The sequence below is a fragment of the Dermacentor andersoni genome, chromosome 4 (genome assembly GCF_023375885.2).
Source record: "Dermacentor andersoni chromosome 4, qqDerAnde1_hic_scaffold, whole genome shotgun sequence".
Taxonomy (NCBI): Eukaryota; Metazoa; Arthropoda; class Arachnida; order Ixodida; family Ixodidae; genus Dermacentor; species Dermacentor andersoni.
Genome location: NC_092817.1, coordinates 18186527 through 18202850, shown reverse-complemented (window position 1 = coordinate 18202850; position 16324 = coordinate 18186527). Strand labels below are relative to the sequence as shown.

At 44.0% G+C, this 16324-nt stretch overlaps 1 protein-coding gene across 2 annotated transcripts in view; it reads right to left on the bottom strand.

The window, feature by feature from the left end:
* Window positions 1-2096: 2096 nt before the first annotated feature.
* Window positions 2097-16324, bottom strand: part of PAN3 (Poly(A) specific ribonuclease subunit PAN3) — a 57399-nt gene continuing 43171 nt past the window's right edge. For both annotated transcript variants that reach the window (XM_050182609.3, XM_050182610.3), the window contains exons 13-16: window positions 14022-14151; window positions 12302-12366; window positions 7268-7406; window positions 2097-6614 (exon numbers count right to left, since the gene is read on the bottom strand). In XM_050182609.3, coding sequence (XP_050038566.1) covers window positions 6429-6614; window positions 7268-7406; window positions 12302-12366; window positions 14022-14151 — 520 coding nt within the window. In that variant the 3' untranslated portion in view covers window positions 2097-6428. The remainder of the gene's footprint in view (window positions 6615-7267; window positions 7407-12301; window positions 12367-14021; window positions 14152-16324) is intronic.

Here is a 16324-nt window from a genome sequence, read left to right as displayed (position 1 = left end):
GCAAAGCTGTCAATCGCAGACCGAGCAACTATGGCCAAGCTCGGCATCCAGAAATATTCTCTTGAATTTGGTATTTGCCCCGGTGAATCGAAGAAGGTGGCAACTCGCACTTCAGCCGCATGGATACAGACTCGAATGATCTAGCTAGACGCTTGCGAGCGGCCCCCAGTGCGTGATCTTCATCACTAGCTTGTGCTCGACACAGACGATTAGACACTCGCATCTGCTCTCGCTGACGTTCTTCGGAGGCCAAGTCACTGGCCACATTCTCCACTTTCGCACAGGCACGTTGTCGTTGATTATAGTCGCATCTCTGCTGCCAACACCTCTCTTCGTACTCCACTTGTTCTTCCGGCCGTGCACACAATGCGTGGTCTTCCCACTTTTCCCATTTGTTGGAGTTGCAACTGTTGCGCTAGTCCACCTCCACAATGCACAATCTGGTCCTTGCACACCGCGGCAGCTACTGCGGTGCACATGCCCGTGTTTTCCCGCCACAACTGCCGCGCCTTGTCTTGAGGGCAGACGACAGCAGGCGCAGCCGGTAGCAACGGCAGTCAGAACAGGTGCACTCACCCACTGCGCAGGTTGCAAGAGTCGGGGTCGGGCATGTCGAAAGGGGTAGCTGGCCCATGCCGTCGTCAGACTCATCCACACTAAGGATGTTGTTGAAGGGTTGAAGGACGTTGTTGTTGATGTGTTTCTCATCGAGAGCAGCGGCCACACTAATGGCGCAGCGTGAACGGCTAAACACGACACCTCAGGGACGCTCGGTTTTACAAAGACTTCACTATCCACTGACACCACAATATTGCGGCGGCGAAACAATACTACTGCCATCTGAAATCCGAGAGCGGATCCACGTGGAGCCAATCCCCCGTCACATGCACCCAGTCCGTCATGTGGCACGGAGATGCGCGCGGGCAGTCACCTTACTAAGGCGGCGAAGTGATCCGGATACTTACTTTACAGACGCGAGTTCGTATCACAGGAATACAGGCACCCTCAATACATTTGCAGCAGTCGTGACTAGCCAAGGACGAACAACCGCAGCAGCATCCACATGCACGAAATCGGTTGCAACGGCCGAAGCTGTGGCCATAGCCCTGGCCATACGCGCCGCGGAAGCTAAGGGCGAATCGGCCTACGTCCTGACAGACTTGCAGGACACCTGCCGCCTCTTCCTTGGGGGGGCTTTACCGGGCTGCGTCTTCCGCATCTTAGGAACAGAGCTCACCATGGATTATTCCGTGACCTGGTGCACGGCGCACACAGGGATAGCGGGGAATGAACGGGCGGACCGCTTGGCTCGAGGCATGACAGGCCGAGCCGCGGGCCACACCGCCCGAGAGAACACCTCGACACCCGGTGCGACAAGAGAATTCCTCGAAAAACAACGGCTAAGTAGGCGAACCAAAGCCCTTCCCCACCCAGACCTAGACAGGAGGCAAGCACGGGACTGGCGCCACCTGCAAACAAACACTTTCCCACATTTATACAGGCTACACAAAATGTACCCAGACAAATACAGCAACAAATGCCCGTGGTGCAAAGGAACACCGACATTGGAACACATAACATTCCAGTGCGCGTTACGTCCGGCGGCGGCCACCTCGCCGCTGCAAGACAACACTCCCCATAACTGGTCGTGGGAGGCGCGACTTGCGAAAGTGGAATTGGGAAGCCAACTGGCGACCCTTGACCAGGCCCAGCGAGCCGCTGTAACCAGTGGGGCCCTGGAGGAGGGGCTCCACCCACCATAACCAAACAACCTATACTACAATAAACGTTTACTCTCTCTCTCTCTCATCGAGAACGAGGAGTACTGGGTTCATTTACAATATCTATATGAAGAGTGGAGAACATTACATGTCGTCAGGCTAGCATGACTAAAGTGAAGCACACTGTGGAGGCGAAAACATCTGCTTAATATTGCAAAATATGGCCAAACTCCACTAATTGCAAAATATTAGACATTTTGACAAGTAAGTTGCTAAGGCACTCCCCCAAACTGCAGCTTTCACCTGAAAATGATTGTAAGCTTCCCACTTCTTCAAGAGTGTAGTTTGCTGCTCTGGGATATTCACAGACACAAGTAAGGGTTTCCAACCTTTATTTTCCAATAAAAATAGCTCTTACAGGAACTGTACAAAAAGTCACCACTTATTTACATTTGTAGAAAGACACACACCTAAAACATAACTCACAGCTCCCTCATTCCCATCCGTTATGACCACATTTTCATGTGCTGCTTTGCCATTGTGCCATCTGTTGAAAGCTGAAAACAGGACACTGTGGTGTCTTATTGGCAAATCACAACTGATCCTATACATCCTATATGGCAAGCACTTTTCCAAAAACAACCACCCTTGCACAGAACTTCCCAAAATGGCTTTGGTGCGCACAAATGCCACTAGGACCCTTGTATCATTATCGAATGGCATGGAATCACACACGCTCATCAATGTGCAAGCCTAATTGATCCAACATAACCCAACATCCAGCTCAAAATGACGCACCATATTTGTACTCTTAAAAGTAATTGTTTTGTTTGTTTTTCTCTCAGTGATGAAGCGCACAAGGCTTCAATGGTTTGAAAGATCAACTGAGGGATTAGGCTTATCAAGCCAGCAACAGATCTCTCCTCGGCTAGGTCCAAGCGAGGTGCTTGATTATGATTCACATAATGGCAACCTTACTCATTACAGGCAGCATTCCCAAGATATAACAGGCGGGGGATCTTAAATGGAATGTGTCACAAAGGCTCTGCTAAAGCTATGCTAACACATGCCTTATGCCCAGGAGCACAAGAAAGGAGACGCTTACCAGATTATTACACTGCGATTGCTCAAACATGGCAAGCGAATAATTTGGCTCCAAAGCAGTATGAATGAAAGCACACACCCTAGCCAGCATGGCAAAACAGATCTGCCAATACATCTGTGTCGTGCAGCCGATGTTATGTGCTACTGAAATAGGTACCCATGCATACAGCCCACAGCACAAAAGTGAAGTTTTCTTTTAAGATTGCTCACACTGGATTGCATGAAGTACAAACAGATCACAGCAAGAAAAGCTACACACGCTGTGTGACCATTGACTATGCTAAACATTTTCTGCCTAGTTTGTACACTGCGTTCAGAGAACTTGGAACACTTTTGCATCTGACAAGAGGAGGCCACTGCATCTAACAGAGAATTGTAAGAATGCACCATGCTTTGATTACAGCACATTTGTAACCCGATTTGAAGAAACAAAGTGGCCACATGTATGAAAGCAATTGGTAAAGTTAATTAACTGCAGCAAAAAGCGAGCTCTCTGCTGCCAATGGTCTTCTGCAATCCACTATGACATTCTCCGCGCTCCACTCGCCCATGCATATATTTCATGCCTACCTTTATGTACATATACATACGTGAGTTATGTACATGATGCCAGCAAGCACTGCACAACCACACTGATCCCCTTTGCACATAAATGCACGCATTACAGATGAGATTAATGACAGTGATTCAAAGTCCAATAATGTGAGTACCACAATCTGAGTTTGGCTCCATAAGTATATATATATATATGCATACAAAAGGGTACGTGTGTGCGTGTGTGTCATATGTATGTACAGTTGTATTTACAGGCAAATATTTAAACTATAAGGTACCAAGATGTTCCGACAGGGCCATTGGAAGCCACAAAGTTATCAACAAAAGCACCTGGCTAAAAAAGGGGCAAGAACAACCACGATCACATGAGCACACCTGCCACAACAACAGCACTAAGCAGTGGCATGAAAAAGCCATGTGAACATGGAACATGAAAGGAATTAGGGAAAACATTAAGTATTACTGAAGAATTGTGAACACTTGCTGCTTTTGTTAGGAAAAAGAAAAAACCGATTTCTAACACAAAGATCACTTAGTTTGTCAAAATCAGGCTGAGTATACAGGCTGATGGACATTTTCTGTAGACGTCGCACTGATTCAGAGTACAGGGAAGATTTCGTAACAGTGGGCCAATGCCAACAATGGCTCCTGGTAGCCTCCACTAGTTGAACTACGATATGGTTCGTTCTTCATTCTTTTTTGCCACGCGACCGAATGGTTATGAACGCTGGAGCAAACAGAGAAAGCGCAAATTATAACGAAAATATATTGAATATCATAGCAATTGCCAGTATCATTATGAAAAGAATCAGCAGCTGCACGCAGGTTCCTTGAGCGGCATAAGTCTTAAGAGCTTCGTGATGCCCTTTTGTAACAAAATTAGAGCCACCATATCCAACATTGTTTGATCACGTTTATGCAGGCTATCAAAGCCTGCACAAATACACACAGTTTATGATGCTTTGTGAGCAGTGTTCAATCTTAACTAAAATTCATAATTTAATTTGGTGAGCATTGAACATCCAACCAACACAAAGTGTTGCAACTTCCTGCAATTGTAACTAACCTTTGCAATAAAATTTTGTGTTATAATCACGTGAGCAACGTTACGAAACTGTCCTTGTACTCTATACATATAAGCCATGCAAACAGAAAAAACTACTTCCTGGTACTTATTGCAAAAAAGAGGGTGGTCTTTATAAGACAAGATATCATCAACAAAACGATGAGTAAAACATGCCTCGGCACTTTTTTTGTCCAGCTTTGTATTCGCAGGGCCTCAGGTACCCTTTCTTATTCAGTAGCACATATAAAAAAATAAATGCCTTGTTTGCTTAAAATAAATCCGTTTCAACAGAGACAACATCCCACTGTCATCAACAGATAAACTGCAACCGCTGAATGTTGCAGCTCAAACTTTAAGGTTGGAGGGCAGTCAAAGTTCACACACACATATAGGATATATAACCCTGTGTTTTGTGTTACGACACCGATTGCCATGGTGGCAAGACTTGCGGCCTAGTCTTGTGCTCTCAGCAGTGAAGTTTTACAAAAAGCCCGTCTGGCCACAAGCGGCAACACAGTAGAAGAAACGTATTCTTGACCGATCACTTTGAAGTGATACTTTCACTTTCCGTGCGGCCCAATGTCTAAGTGCAACAACTCACTGGGGTGACGGGCGTCTCATCAATATATTCAAGAACTATGCCACAAAGAAATAGTGCTCATAAGCTGTCTTCAGTCCTTTTTTTACGCAGATCCCCTTCCACTGGATGCATGTTTCACTTCGTTCTTTTTTTTTGAAGGTGATAAACTGATTGATCAAGGATATGGCCCCTGGAAGGACATGGAATAGAAACAGTCCTAATAGGTTTCCTTGAACAATACGAATTTGTAACAAACCCTATGGAACAGCACAAGTGCGCAGCATATCCGTTATTGCTCTGGCGGCAAGATCAGCTCGTTGGCCACCACTAGCAGAGAGCAACGAGGAGGCGCATAGCAAAATGTTGGACAGCTACAGCATGCGACATTAACCATGCATTCCACACCTAAGTGAAACTATCATAACAGCTATAGACAGAATGCAGTACAAGAGCATGCGCTTTCACTAGAGTTTAGCTGCCTCGAGACTCAACAAAAATGTTCAACAAGCTTCTGCATTCAGTTCTCTGGGTGCAGAAGTTTAACTGCAGAAGAAACAACAGAATATATTCACACATGCAAAAGCACTTTTTCTTGGTTCCCCCTGCACCTCACAGTTATGCATTAAGTTCATTATCATAGTGCCGTTTGAATAGCAGTGGTTCAGCATTAAGAGAAAGCGAAACCAAGTATGCGCTGCTTAGTTTCCTGCACCACAGTCATTGGCACAATACTATGCCCACTTTGTGGCAGAAGTTGTACGCGATAGCATTGATGATTAAGTACAAGAGAAGGTGCACCACAGAGGACAAACAAAAAGACACAATAAAGTGGGGAGGGGGACCACAAATATCACTAATAAAGCTCAAGACAAGAAAGCAACTTCCAAGACTGCGCAAAAGTGTGCGTAAATAGATTTTTTGACTACACTTCTTAAAAAGGATAGAATAAAAAATAATCTTGCTACAGCAAAACAGAGAAAAGCTCTCAAGAGTGCCAAAAAGTCGAAAAAGAAAGGAGACCACCGAGCTCAACTGTAAATGCCTTACACCTATGCAAATGTCCTAAAACAAAAAGCGAGAGGAAAAAAAAAAGAAGGACCCCATCACTAGTTGTCAAAACTATCAAGAGACAGGAAAAGAAGGCATGCAATGATAAAAAAATTTCCAGAGGAAGAAAAAAAAAGTAATAACCTGTTGCGTCAACTAGCGTAATGAAAACTGTTGCGTATGCACAGAAAGCAGTGGCACTAGCAAGATTCACGTAGCAAAATTGCTGAAACGTCCCTTATCAGGGGCCTCTGAACCCGAGTAACTCTTCACTGGCAGCATAATTAAAACCAAGCAACATGCTTGTGCATACCGAAGCAGCAGCAAACATAAAATAAAACAACATTCTGTGTGGTCACCGTGCATGCTGGTTGGCCGGAGGTGGGGGGAGAGACGTTGAAGGTGGCGCTGATGAAGTGGCAGACAGGAGCTCGCTGAATGAGGACTCGAGGCACTGCTTCAGCTCAGCATAGCTGACAACGAGGATGTTTTGCTCGTCCCGTGACATGAGGCAGATTTTCTCGGGTACACCAGCATCCAGCTTTGACAGTGCAAGGAAAATGAAAGAAAAAGAAAAAAGAAAGCAACAAGAAACTTTGTTGCTATGGCAACTGCAATGCTGCTTCACACCTACAGTGGTCTCATCTAACCTGCGTGCTGCAAACACTATTAACGTGCACTAAATAGAAAGCAACGAAAAAAGAAATACTGCTCCCTTTACATTTGCAAAGAAGCATTCCTGACTTCATTTTAGATATGCAACGTCAGACAAAGAGACATTTGTGCCCTTTTTATTCTTTCTCCCAACAAGCAAAGCGCACACAAAAGCATGAAAATGTCATTGAGTGGTAGAAGGCACACCTACCATGCAGCTTTTAACAAGCCACATACAATTACATTTTCAGGGTGTTTCATTTTTTTTCCCCACAGCATAAGCAGCTTGTAAGCCAAGCCACATATAGAGACAGCTTGGTGTCCATCCAGAACATGCCAGTCTAACATTTCTGCATCACCAGTCTGAAAGGGCAAATGCAAAGCAATGCACTGCAAAGAAAGCAGGGACCATGGCTAAACAAACTTCTTGGCAAACCTGCTGAGGTAGTCATTCAGTCAAACATGCAACCAAGGTCGAGTGAAAGCACAGCTCTTTAAAAAAACGGGGGGAGAGAGAGAGATCCACTATGTATTACTTACCTTATTCAATGCCTGTACCACATGAGCCATGTCTATCCAAGGCCTGTTATCCTTTGTGACTTGGTGGAAGAGGTAATCTCTGAACAGCTTAAGCATGTAGCGGTCGCCAGTTTCAGACCACGATGTGTCCAGATGAAACCTGCACATCACCATAAAGCACACAAAATTTTGCTTGCAATACTACTCGCCAGCTGTACTTTCCCTTCAAATTCGCTTTTGTCAGAAAGAAAAGCTTACAGCTTTGCAAGAAGCGAGAAGTAGTGACCGTGATAATTTGCAAATTATTACGTGCTGTAGGACTCAATGTTACGGGCAGTATAGGTTGCATAAAACACCTGCAGTAGCACATCGACAATCCTGCTTAGAAAACCACAGCTTCTGTGCCCACCTCCTCCCTGTCCTGTGTCTCACTTCATTCCACGTTTGCCTCAATTTTCCTCCTCAACGATGTTCTGCGAATGTCTTGTGCTTTGTAGCATGCACTGCAACTGACATATTTTGAGCCATTGCTGTTCTGAGTACTCAAGCTTTGTCGCAGTACCAATATTCAGAAGATCCAAGGTTTGAAACAAGCTAAAGTGTTTTCTCCAAGCTTTCACGAGTACCGTATACATAGGAACGTATGGTCGATCTCTGGCTTTGAGGTAAACAAAATTTAAAAAAAATGATATTCTGCAATGCAATTAATAACAGAACATAATTTACTCAGAAAATTTACTCATTCGTCATTAGAGACGTAAACCGCGCGTGAGCCGTCAGAATTCTTGTCTGGGGCAGACGCTAGTCGCTTTTGACAACCCACAATACATTATTAGTGATGACCAGGGCACTTGTTATGCAGGACTAGGCACGCGCAACCCTGTCATCAGGCAATGAGTAACACACACAGGGCACCCAAGGAGCACGCAGGGAAATTAACTGCCAAATTACTGCTGGCCATTCACTCGTTTCGATGGTCTCCCATGGATTAGCAGCTTCATATTTATTGTGCAATGTTTATGAATTACAGTGGCTAACGACACCTCTTTTACAGCCTGAACATCTGTTCCAGTGGATAGTTGCTCTTCCACCAGAGTCTTACTACAAAATGTTAAAAGCTTACATATTTTTGCAGATTCAACTCCTCCAGCTAAAGGTATAAAGCCTTCCCTCTTCGTGAAGTGATGCACTTAAAAGAATATTCATATACTTCACAATGAATAAAATCTGCCATTATCAGGAGAACATGTGCAAGGTACTCACAAAGAAGTTCCACTACAGTGGTTTTAAGCTGAATGAGAACAAGCGTGGTGGCTGTGGAGTGAAGTTTTCAGTTCATGTTGACAGTTGCACTATACCACTTTCTGTTTGTGGGAACCCTAAAACTGTGCATTGCCGCCATGCTGCCCCATTTGCTACCACATCTTCCATTGTTTTTTAAGCATGAAATGCTTTTAGCTCCCGTTGTAGGCAACTTTCAAGTGCCCTTGAGCCAAAAGCCAGACCCGTTATCCAGGCATTCAAACGACAAAATCCGGGCACACAAACGAGAACATCCAGGCAAGCTGAGAGAACAAAATGATATCATCCGGGGAACCAGTCAAAACTTTTAAACATGGGGTCTCTGCCCTCCGACCCTTTGTACAGGACATTTGCATAGTTACTGCTGAAACAAGTTACAAAAATATTGCTTCAGAGTTCCTCCTAATGGTTGTTCACAATATCACTTAAGCTGTAACTTCTAGTACGCTGAAGTTTTATTTGTAATTTCCAATAGCGACATTCAAGAAGCAATAGAGGGCACCTCCTTCAGGCGCTTCTGCCCACCGCGGTGGCTTAGCGGTGATGGTGCTGCACTGCTAAGCACAAGGTCGTGGGATCAAGTAGCCGTACTTCGATGGAGGCAAAATCCAAAAACGCCCATATCCCGTGCATTAAGGGCACGTTGAAATTCCCTTGGCGATCAAAATCCCACTATGGCGTGCCTCATAATCAAATCGTGGTTTTAGCATGTATAACCCCAGAATTCAATCCATTCTTCTTCTAGCTGGGTAGTGCACACTGTCTTCTTGGCGTCTTTCACTACCTGTCATGTGGCCTTCTGCCGGTTTTCTTCTTCTAGATTCTTCTAGCATCCATATGGACCAGCGCACATTATGGCGGTGTGGTGGGGTGGGGGTAGCCGTTGCAAACATGCACTACACCCATTTTAAGATTGTGGCTTGTATCATCTCCAACCAATCTGATTTGCCGGTTCCCATTTAATGCTTACATCTACTCTTGATTACGGGAGAGCCAGCAATTTTTGCATTTCGCCTCTATCGAAATGCGGCCACTGTGGCCAGGATTCAGTCCCGTGACCTCGTGCTTAGCAGCGCAACACCATAACCACTAAGCCACCATTGTGGGTAGAAGTGCCTGTAGGATGCACCATGCTGCGTGGCATTATCTCTCAAGGCAACGCAAAACCCATGCCGCGCAACTCGCAGGCCACTGGCGTTGAGCGCTCGGCGCCAAAAGATGACAGAAACGTACATGATGCCCTGTATCTGCCTTTTGAACGCCGCCTATTGGAAATGACAAGTAAAACTTTAGCGTACTAGAAGTTACAGCTTTAGTGATATTGTGAACAAACATTAAGAAAAACTAGGAAGCAATGTTTTTTTTTTAACGCAGCACTTAAGCAGAGATGTAATTTTGCATCTCAAGACAGTAAAGCATGCTTGCACTGAGCTTGCGAACTTTGTGTGTTTGCAACGGCAACAACAAATAGGCAATGCTTTCTCCATACTATTTTTCTTCTGTAGCGGCCAGATGACAATGGAAGTTGTGCCAGAACTGCTATACAAAATGAGAAGGATTTTTCTTTTAAATTCTGTTTATATACCAGTTTTTATGATAGTCATAACATACTCAGAACTACACAGCAAGACCATGTGACGATCATCAGTGGCAAGCTACATCACAGCCTACAAGCAACAATATAAAGCAATGTAAAAGATGCATGATCATGACATGAATGAAGCTCGAAAGCCCCCATAAGAGAAAGGGAGTTCTTCGCATCACAGTTCAGCTGCCTCCCTGCTTCTCCCATAACGACACTGCTAACCAATTCCAGAGTGTACGGCTAAACTAGTACCATAGTGACATTTTTTCAGGTATAGCAAATGTGCCATCTTGAATCAAGCTTCATGCACTTTAATGATTCCACTACAAACAAGCACTCCGACAGTCAAAATGTGAGATCCCACTGAAATTCTAGGTCTTCATACGCAAGCATTTTTGCTTTCCATTGTATGTGCATCAATAAATTAATGTACTTAGTCGAGAAAGGTACCATGGAAACAGTAATCATCACTGCCAAAAACGGGTCAAAGACGGAGCCTAACATAGGCTGGTAAACTTACTAAGACTCACTCAGGTTCAGAACAAACTGCGAGTCCGAGCGAGCAGCAAGTGAAATTTATATTTTTGAGTGAGCCCGGTTGAGCTCCATTTATTTTGCCAAGCTACGCGGCAACACAGAAAGCACACTGCACCGTACCTGTGTTCAAAACTGAGACTGAACCAAAATGAAGTTGGGTATGTTGAACCAGAACCAAACATTTCTTCTTTTTTTTTTTTTGGTTCAGCACTCTTTAAATGGCACAAAGAGCTTCGCAAGAAAAAAAGCTATAATGTCCTAACTCAAGCTTACTGGAGTGCATGGTCACCACTAGTGAAAACACTATGATTCATTGAGGATGACCTATCGATTCATCTTCCAATTCAGACTCGAGAACTCAAAAATACACAATGACTCACATGTGTGATACAGACTCACTAACCCATTCCGAGCACAAGACTTGAAAAAGCTCTAATTCACATGGTTTCACTTTGTTCACATCCACTCATACTCACTTAGTCTCTCGGGGACTCAAAACACTGCAGGCTCATTTAGATTCAGATTGACTTGGTACAGCCAGATCCATCTGACGCAGCGTCATCGCCATTGTGACAGAGCACCTTTTTGCGAAGGCTGCTGTTGGTTCATTTTTAGATCAACTACGATCTGCAGCAGTATTCTCTGCCAATAACTTTTGGAGGTACTATTACTTTCGCGATATTTTGCTCAACTTGGCACTGAATGTGTTGGCATAATTGGCCGCCAGTGTCTCTGGCGCTGTGCCCAGCTCATATGCGCACAGTGCCAGTAACGCCTTCAACTGCATACTTGGACAAGACTGATGCAGAGTCCTGCAAAAGTGATAGCAGTATCTAAAATGATTGCTTGAGAATACGGCCCCGTGTGCTTGATATCCGTGGCCAGTGACTCACAAATGGCGACAATGACGTGTCGCTCTCATTGGAAAGCTCAAAAAAAGAAAAAAAAGAGATAAGATCTTGTCTGTGAAGGTAAATTCGTCACATATATTTTCAGACTGCAAATGTGGGGGGCATGACATTTTTCGTTTATGAATTGGTGGCATGTCATACGGGTGTCACACGGCGTACTTTCAATCGCAATCAGGCTCAATTGGGATCAAATTTTTTGCTCACGATTGGCTGAGTGAGCCCAAGTGAGTAGTCCTGAGTCTAAGTGCGTCGGCTGCCCAAGTGATTCTGGTGAGTCTAAGTGAGCTTCATTTAATTTGCCATCCTATGGAGCATAATGAAGCCATTAGCAAAGGAGTACTATAAGGGGGGTAAGAATTCTGCAAGAGTGCTGGCCACTTACAGCACAACGTTAATAACCTGCAAGCTTTTACATGCGAAACCCACAACTTGGCTATGAGAGACACCTTAGCAAGGCTATGACTGACTTTAACAACACGCACCCAAAACTTGGTTCATTAGCGATTTAGCATTCTGCCCCTATCGAAATGAAGATGCGAATCCACTTGGATGCAATCAATGGCCATGGGATAACAAAAAAATTGCTTGGAAGTAGAACACTGCCTCGAGTACATAATGCAAGGTGGTTGTACTCAAGAACCGTTGCCACAGTATTTCGGAAAGGTCAGAGACGTACGACATATAACACAGAAACAAAAGTAACAGTAAGCTGTGTCTCACTCTGGTCTTTCACTGACTGTGCCAAGTTTCACAAGCAGCCTGAACAGCCTTCCATTTTCCACTTCCTGCAAGTGAAAACAACATAGCAACACTGCATTCCCAACTTCACTAGTAAGAGGGCTGTGCTTTATGAAGGCAGCACCATCAAAATAATAATACGCAAGAACATTGCTCTCTGAAGCAAGAACTGTGTGAAGTCTGGCATGTTTTAAGTCTTCCTGAAACAAAGCACTTGTCTATGCATTCTTACATGAACATTTAATGTATGCAGTCACGGAATAACCTCTTTGTTCTCTTACCAAAAAATGAACAGTATTTAAGTAAACTAAAAAATTCAAACAGAAGCGTCTTTTTTTTTCTTTTTTTCTTTCTTGTTTTTTGAGACGCACAATTCAAGGAAACGTTTCTGATGTGCAGTGCCTCCGACTAGAATTTGTGGCAATGAACGCAATTAAATGTAGGACAACAGAGGGGGCAGTCAAGGATTTGAATGTAATCCTGTACTGTTAACCTGTGGTTTCTAGTAAAACTGGCACCATGATATCGCTTCTTTCAGCATGGCCTCATAGTCTTATGCAGTGCAGGTGTGCTTGGCCTCTGAGTGACCCGAAAGCCTGTACCCGATCTGCAGGCCAGACTCCGGCAGCCCGTCATCTTGACTTGAGCATGGGCCGGGGCTCAGGCCACTGCATTTTATTGGCGGATGGACTCGGTGAAGTACAGAGCACCATTTAAGCCCAGAACATGGTGAATTGGTTCTTGAAAGCAACATGAATTTGTTTGAAGACTTTGAAATATTTGTCTGCACTGGGCAACTTGTTCTTGTGTGATAACTTATGATGTGGCTGAGTGTGTTTCCCAAATATAGTAGGCTTTATATGTTTAATTAGATTTTATTCAACAATGGTAGATAAAATCCACAAAACCTTTATAGAGATGGATACAGACTGGGCTCAGGCCTCAAGATTTCTATGCCGAACAGAGTGGGCTCTTTGTTCTTTAGCATCGGGCTCAGGAAAGCTTTTGATGCAAGCAATGACTCTGGACAGGGCCCAGGCTTATAAATGCGGCCCATGCACAGCTCTATTGTACAACTTACATGGATGTGATCCTACCTTTTAGAGGTGCTACAAATGTAAAATTTCTGGCACTTTTATGCAGGCTCCTAAATTTACCCTAGCTTCTTTTTACTATAGTAGTTGTACTTCTGGATTTTACATGTAAACACACACACAACAAAACCATCAGAAATTCAAGTGAAGTCGGAATGGAGCCAACCTACAGAGAACCCAATACGCTGAAGACACAATTTACATAGATTTGCAATGAAATTGACTTTGTGGGAACGAGGACAAAGGTGGGGGACAACACGAGCACTGACAAAGACTGCAGGTCAGCGCATATGTTGCATATTTGGCTTGGTCTTCACTGTCACCATATTGTTAATTTCAACATGGATCCATACCAAACTGAGCCCATGCTTTTTTTCTAGTGGGCTTACATGACTTCAGCCTGTCGGCTTGATGTGGTAGTATGACAGTTAAATCAGTTTCCCTGGCTTCGAAGAAGGCCAGAAAACTATAAGCACAAATACATTGGCAGACTGTGCATAAGCCTTAAATTATTGTTTTCTATGGTACACCAGGAAGCCAAATGCTTTGAATACAAGATACATGTATAAAAAGAATTAAGTGTGTAAGTGGGGGAAGGGCAACATTACCTTTGCAAGTTCATTTTCAATAACGTCACTGCGCATCTGTGCAGCATCCAGCTGTGTGTAGAACCGAGCCCCAATCATGGGCATAATGTCATTAATACTGTGCGTACGAGGCGGTGAGGACAGCAGGTACCTGGGTCATCCAGAAAACACAACTGTTGAACCCAATGCCCCTAGTACCAAAAGCTGCATGCTACTGAATGATTAATCAGACATGAGCCCACATACTTCTTGCTCGACTGCAAATGCTTTACCTTCAAAGGCAGGCCCTCAGGGTGCCAAGAGAGGTAATACAGAACACCAGCTTTGCAACAGAAAACCCTTCAGCAGTAACAACTTGTTCAAATTTTTCAGTGGTCAACAATAAGTAAGGCATGCCTCACAGACAAGTCGGTTTTATCAATTCATTAAAAGGCACGGTCTGAATCATAAGTTCAAGGAAGCAGATTAACGAAAGCATAAAAATATTGAAGTGAAAGTATGTAAGCTGTTTTGTTTTTTCCAAGTATCAATAAAGAGAAAAAGACAACACGAAACAAATTTACACATGCCGAGATACGCCCCTTCGCTAATTTTGAGCATAATTGCTAGAATTTCTTGTGGAGATGAATGCAAATGCCCTGCCATGGACACAACCTGTACTTTTTTATAATTGCCTCAATAATTGCTTGGGCAACTGTCATCCATGCCATATCCTCCATACTGGATCCACACACGGCACATACCAATAAGACAAGTTTGGCTGTGCTGTTTTCCTTCATTTTTTTTTTGTGAAAAAGAACTATACACTGCACCCAACATTTGGTGGCAATGGCTGACATTTACACAATGCTCAGAAATTTATGAACTACGAACAATACTGACCAGAAACTGGAGACAACATGAGGGGAGATGAAAAAGCCACTGCTTAACCCATTTCCTACATGCCAGAAGCTAACCAGTATTGCCTGCCCCTTTGCAGCCATGAAAAGCAGTAGCCCTTGTACTAACACTGTGCTGCCGAAATGTAGTCAAACCCACTTATAACAATCCACGCGCAACAGTGACATCTTTGACACATCTACTGCCTTAACATACAGTCAAGCCGCGTTATAAAGTTGCACTCCCCACAAGAATACCTTATGGAATATTTGTTATAAGCATATATGCTAATATACAAAAATTGTGATTTGTATATCGAAAAAGAAACGCAAATGTGTCTCTGAAGGGCCAGCAAAGGGTCTCCTGCAGATTTTGATGGCTCATTGTTAGCTTTTGCCTATACGTGGCACAAGAACATCAATAAATTACACACATGTGCTTTGCAGCATCGCTAGTACACAACCATGCAATTGGTATGATCATGTGAAACCACTGCACTGGCTTGTTGGCTGTGGTCCAACCAAGCCTAGCTATAGGACAGAACACGTCCAGAATTCAGGACCTGCTGTTCCAACATGGAAGAAAGTTTACTCCATGCATTTCAAGTTGCGCTTGCCGACCAATTATCTGGATATGTAGAGAGCCGCACACAGATTTGCTACTGACCATCAGTACAGCCCATGCGTGTGATCTTGCGCTTGATCGCCAATTATGTCTACTGGTACAAGCATATTGATGGAGAGCTTCCTGCGACTGTTAGCTTCCTGCGACGCTAGTAAATTCACTGGCAATTGAGAAATTTGCATTGCTGCCTTACTGCCTAGGCCACAAGGCCTAACCAATGCCACTTGCGTGGCATTCACAGCAGCCTAAGTTGCGGTTTAGTGCTGAGCTGATGCGGTGGCAATTGACAGCCATCATGTTTACAGCATCACACAAGCAGATCATGTCCGAAAATTGAGCAGCATTCAGTGCTGCATCTGAAATTTATACACTCTTATACATTGGTTCTAGGGACAGGTAGCAGTGCTGTAAGGAAGCCCGAGTAAGCATGCAAGTCTAAAAATTCAGGCATCTTAAAAATCTGTAGACGATTGCTTTGAACACCTTTGCTTCGCTATAACTGATACAATGTCAGATCCTGCATTTTCGGTTTTATTATACAGTGGAAACCCGCAATAAAAAGATCGGTGGAGAAAGCAAAAAGTTTTGTTTCCACGAGAACTTAGTTGCTGCGAAATTAGACAGCACAGATAGGGAATGCATCACAAAATGAAACTTTAATGTAAAAATTCCATTACTACCCTACTTTAGCAAGCCCTTCTCGAGCTCATTGGACCGCATTGCCGACAGCACAAACTGTGCCCCGCGCATCGGTCAGCGATAACGGCACTGCCATGGAGCAGTATTCTCAGACGATCGCCTTCAGAGATACAATCACTTTC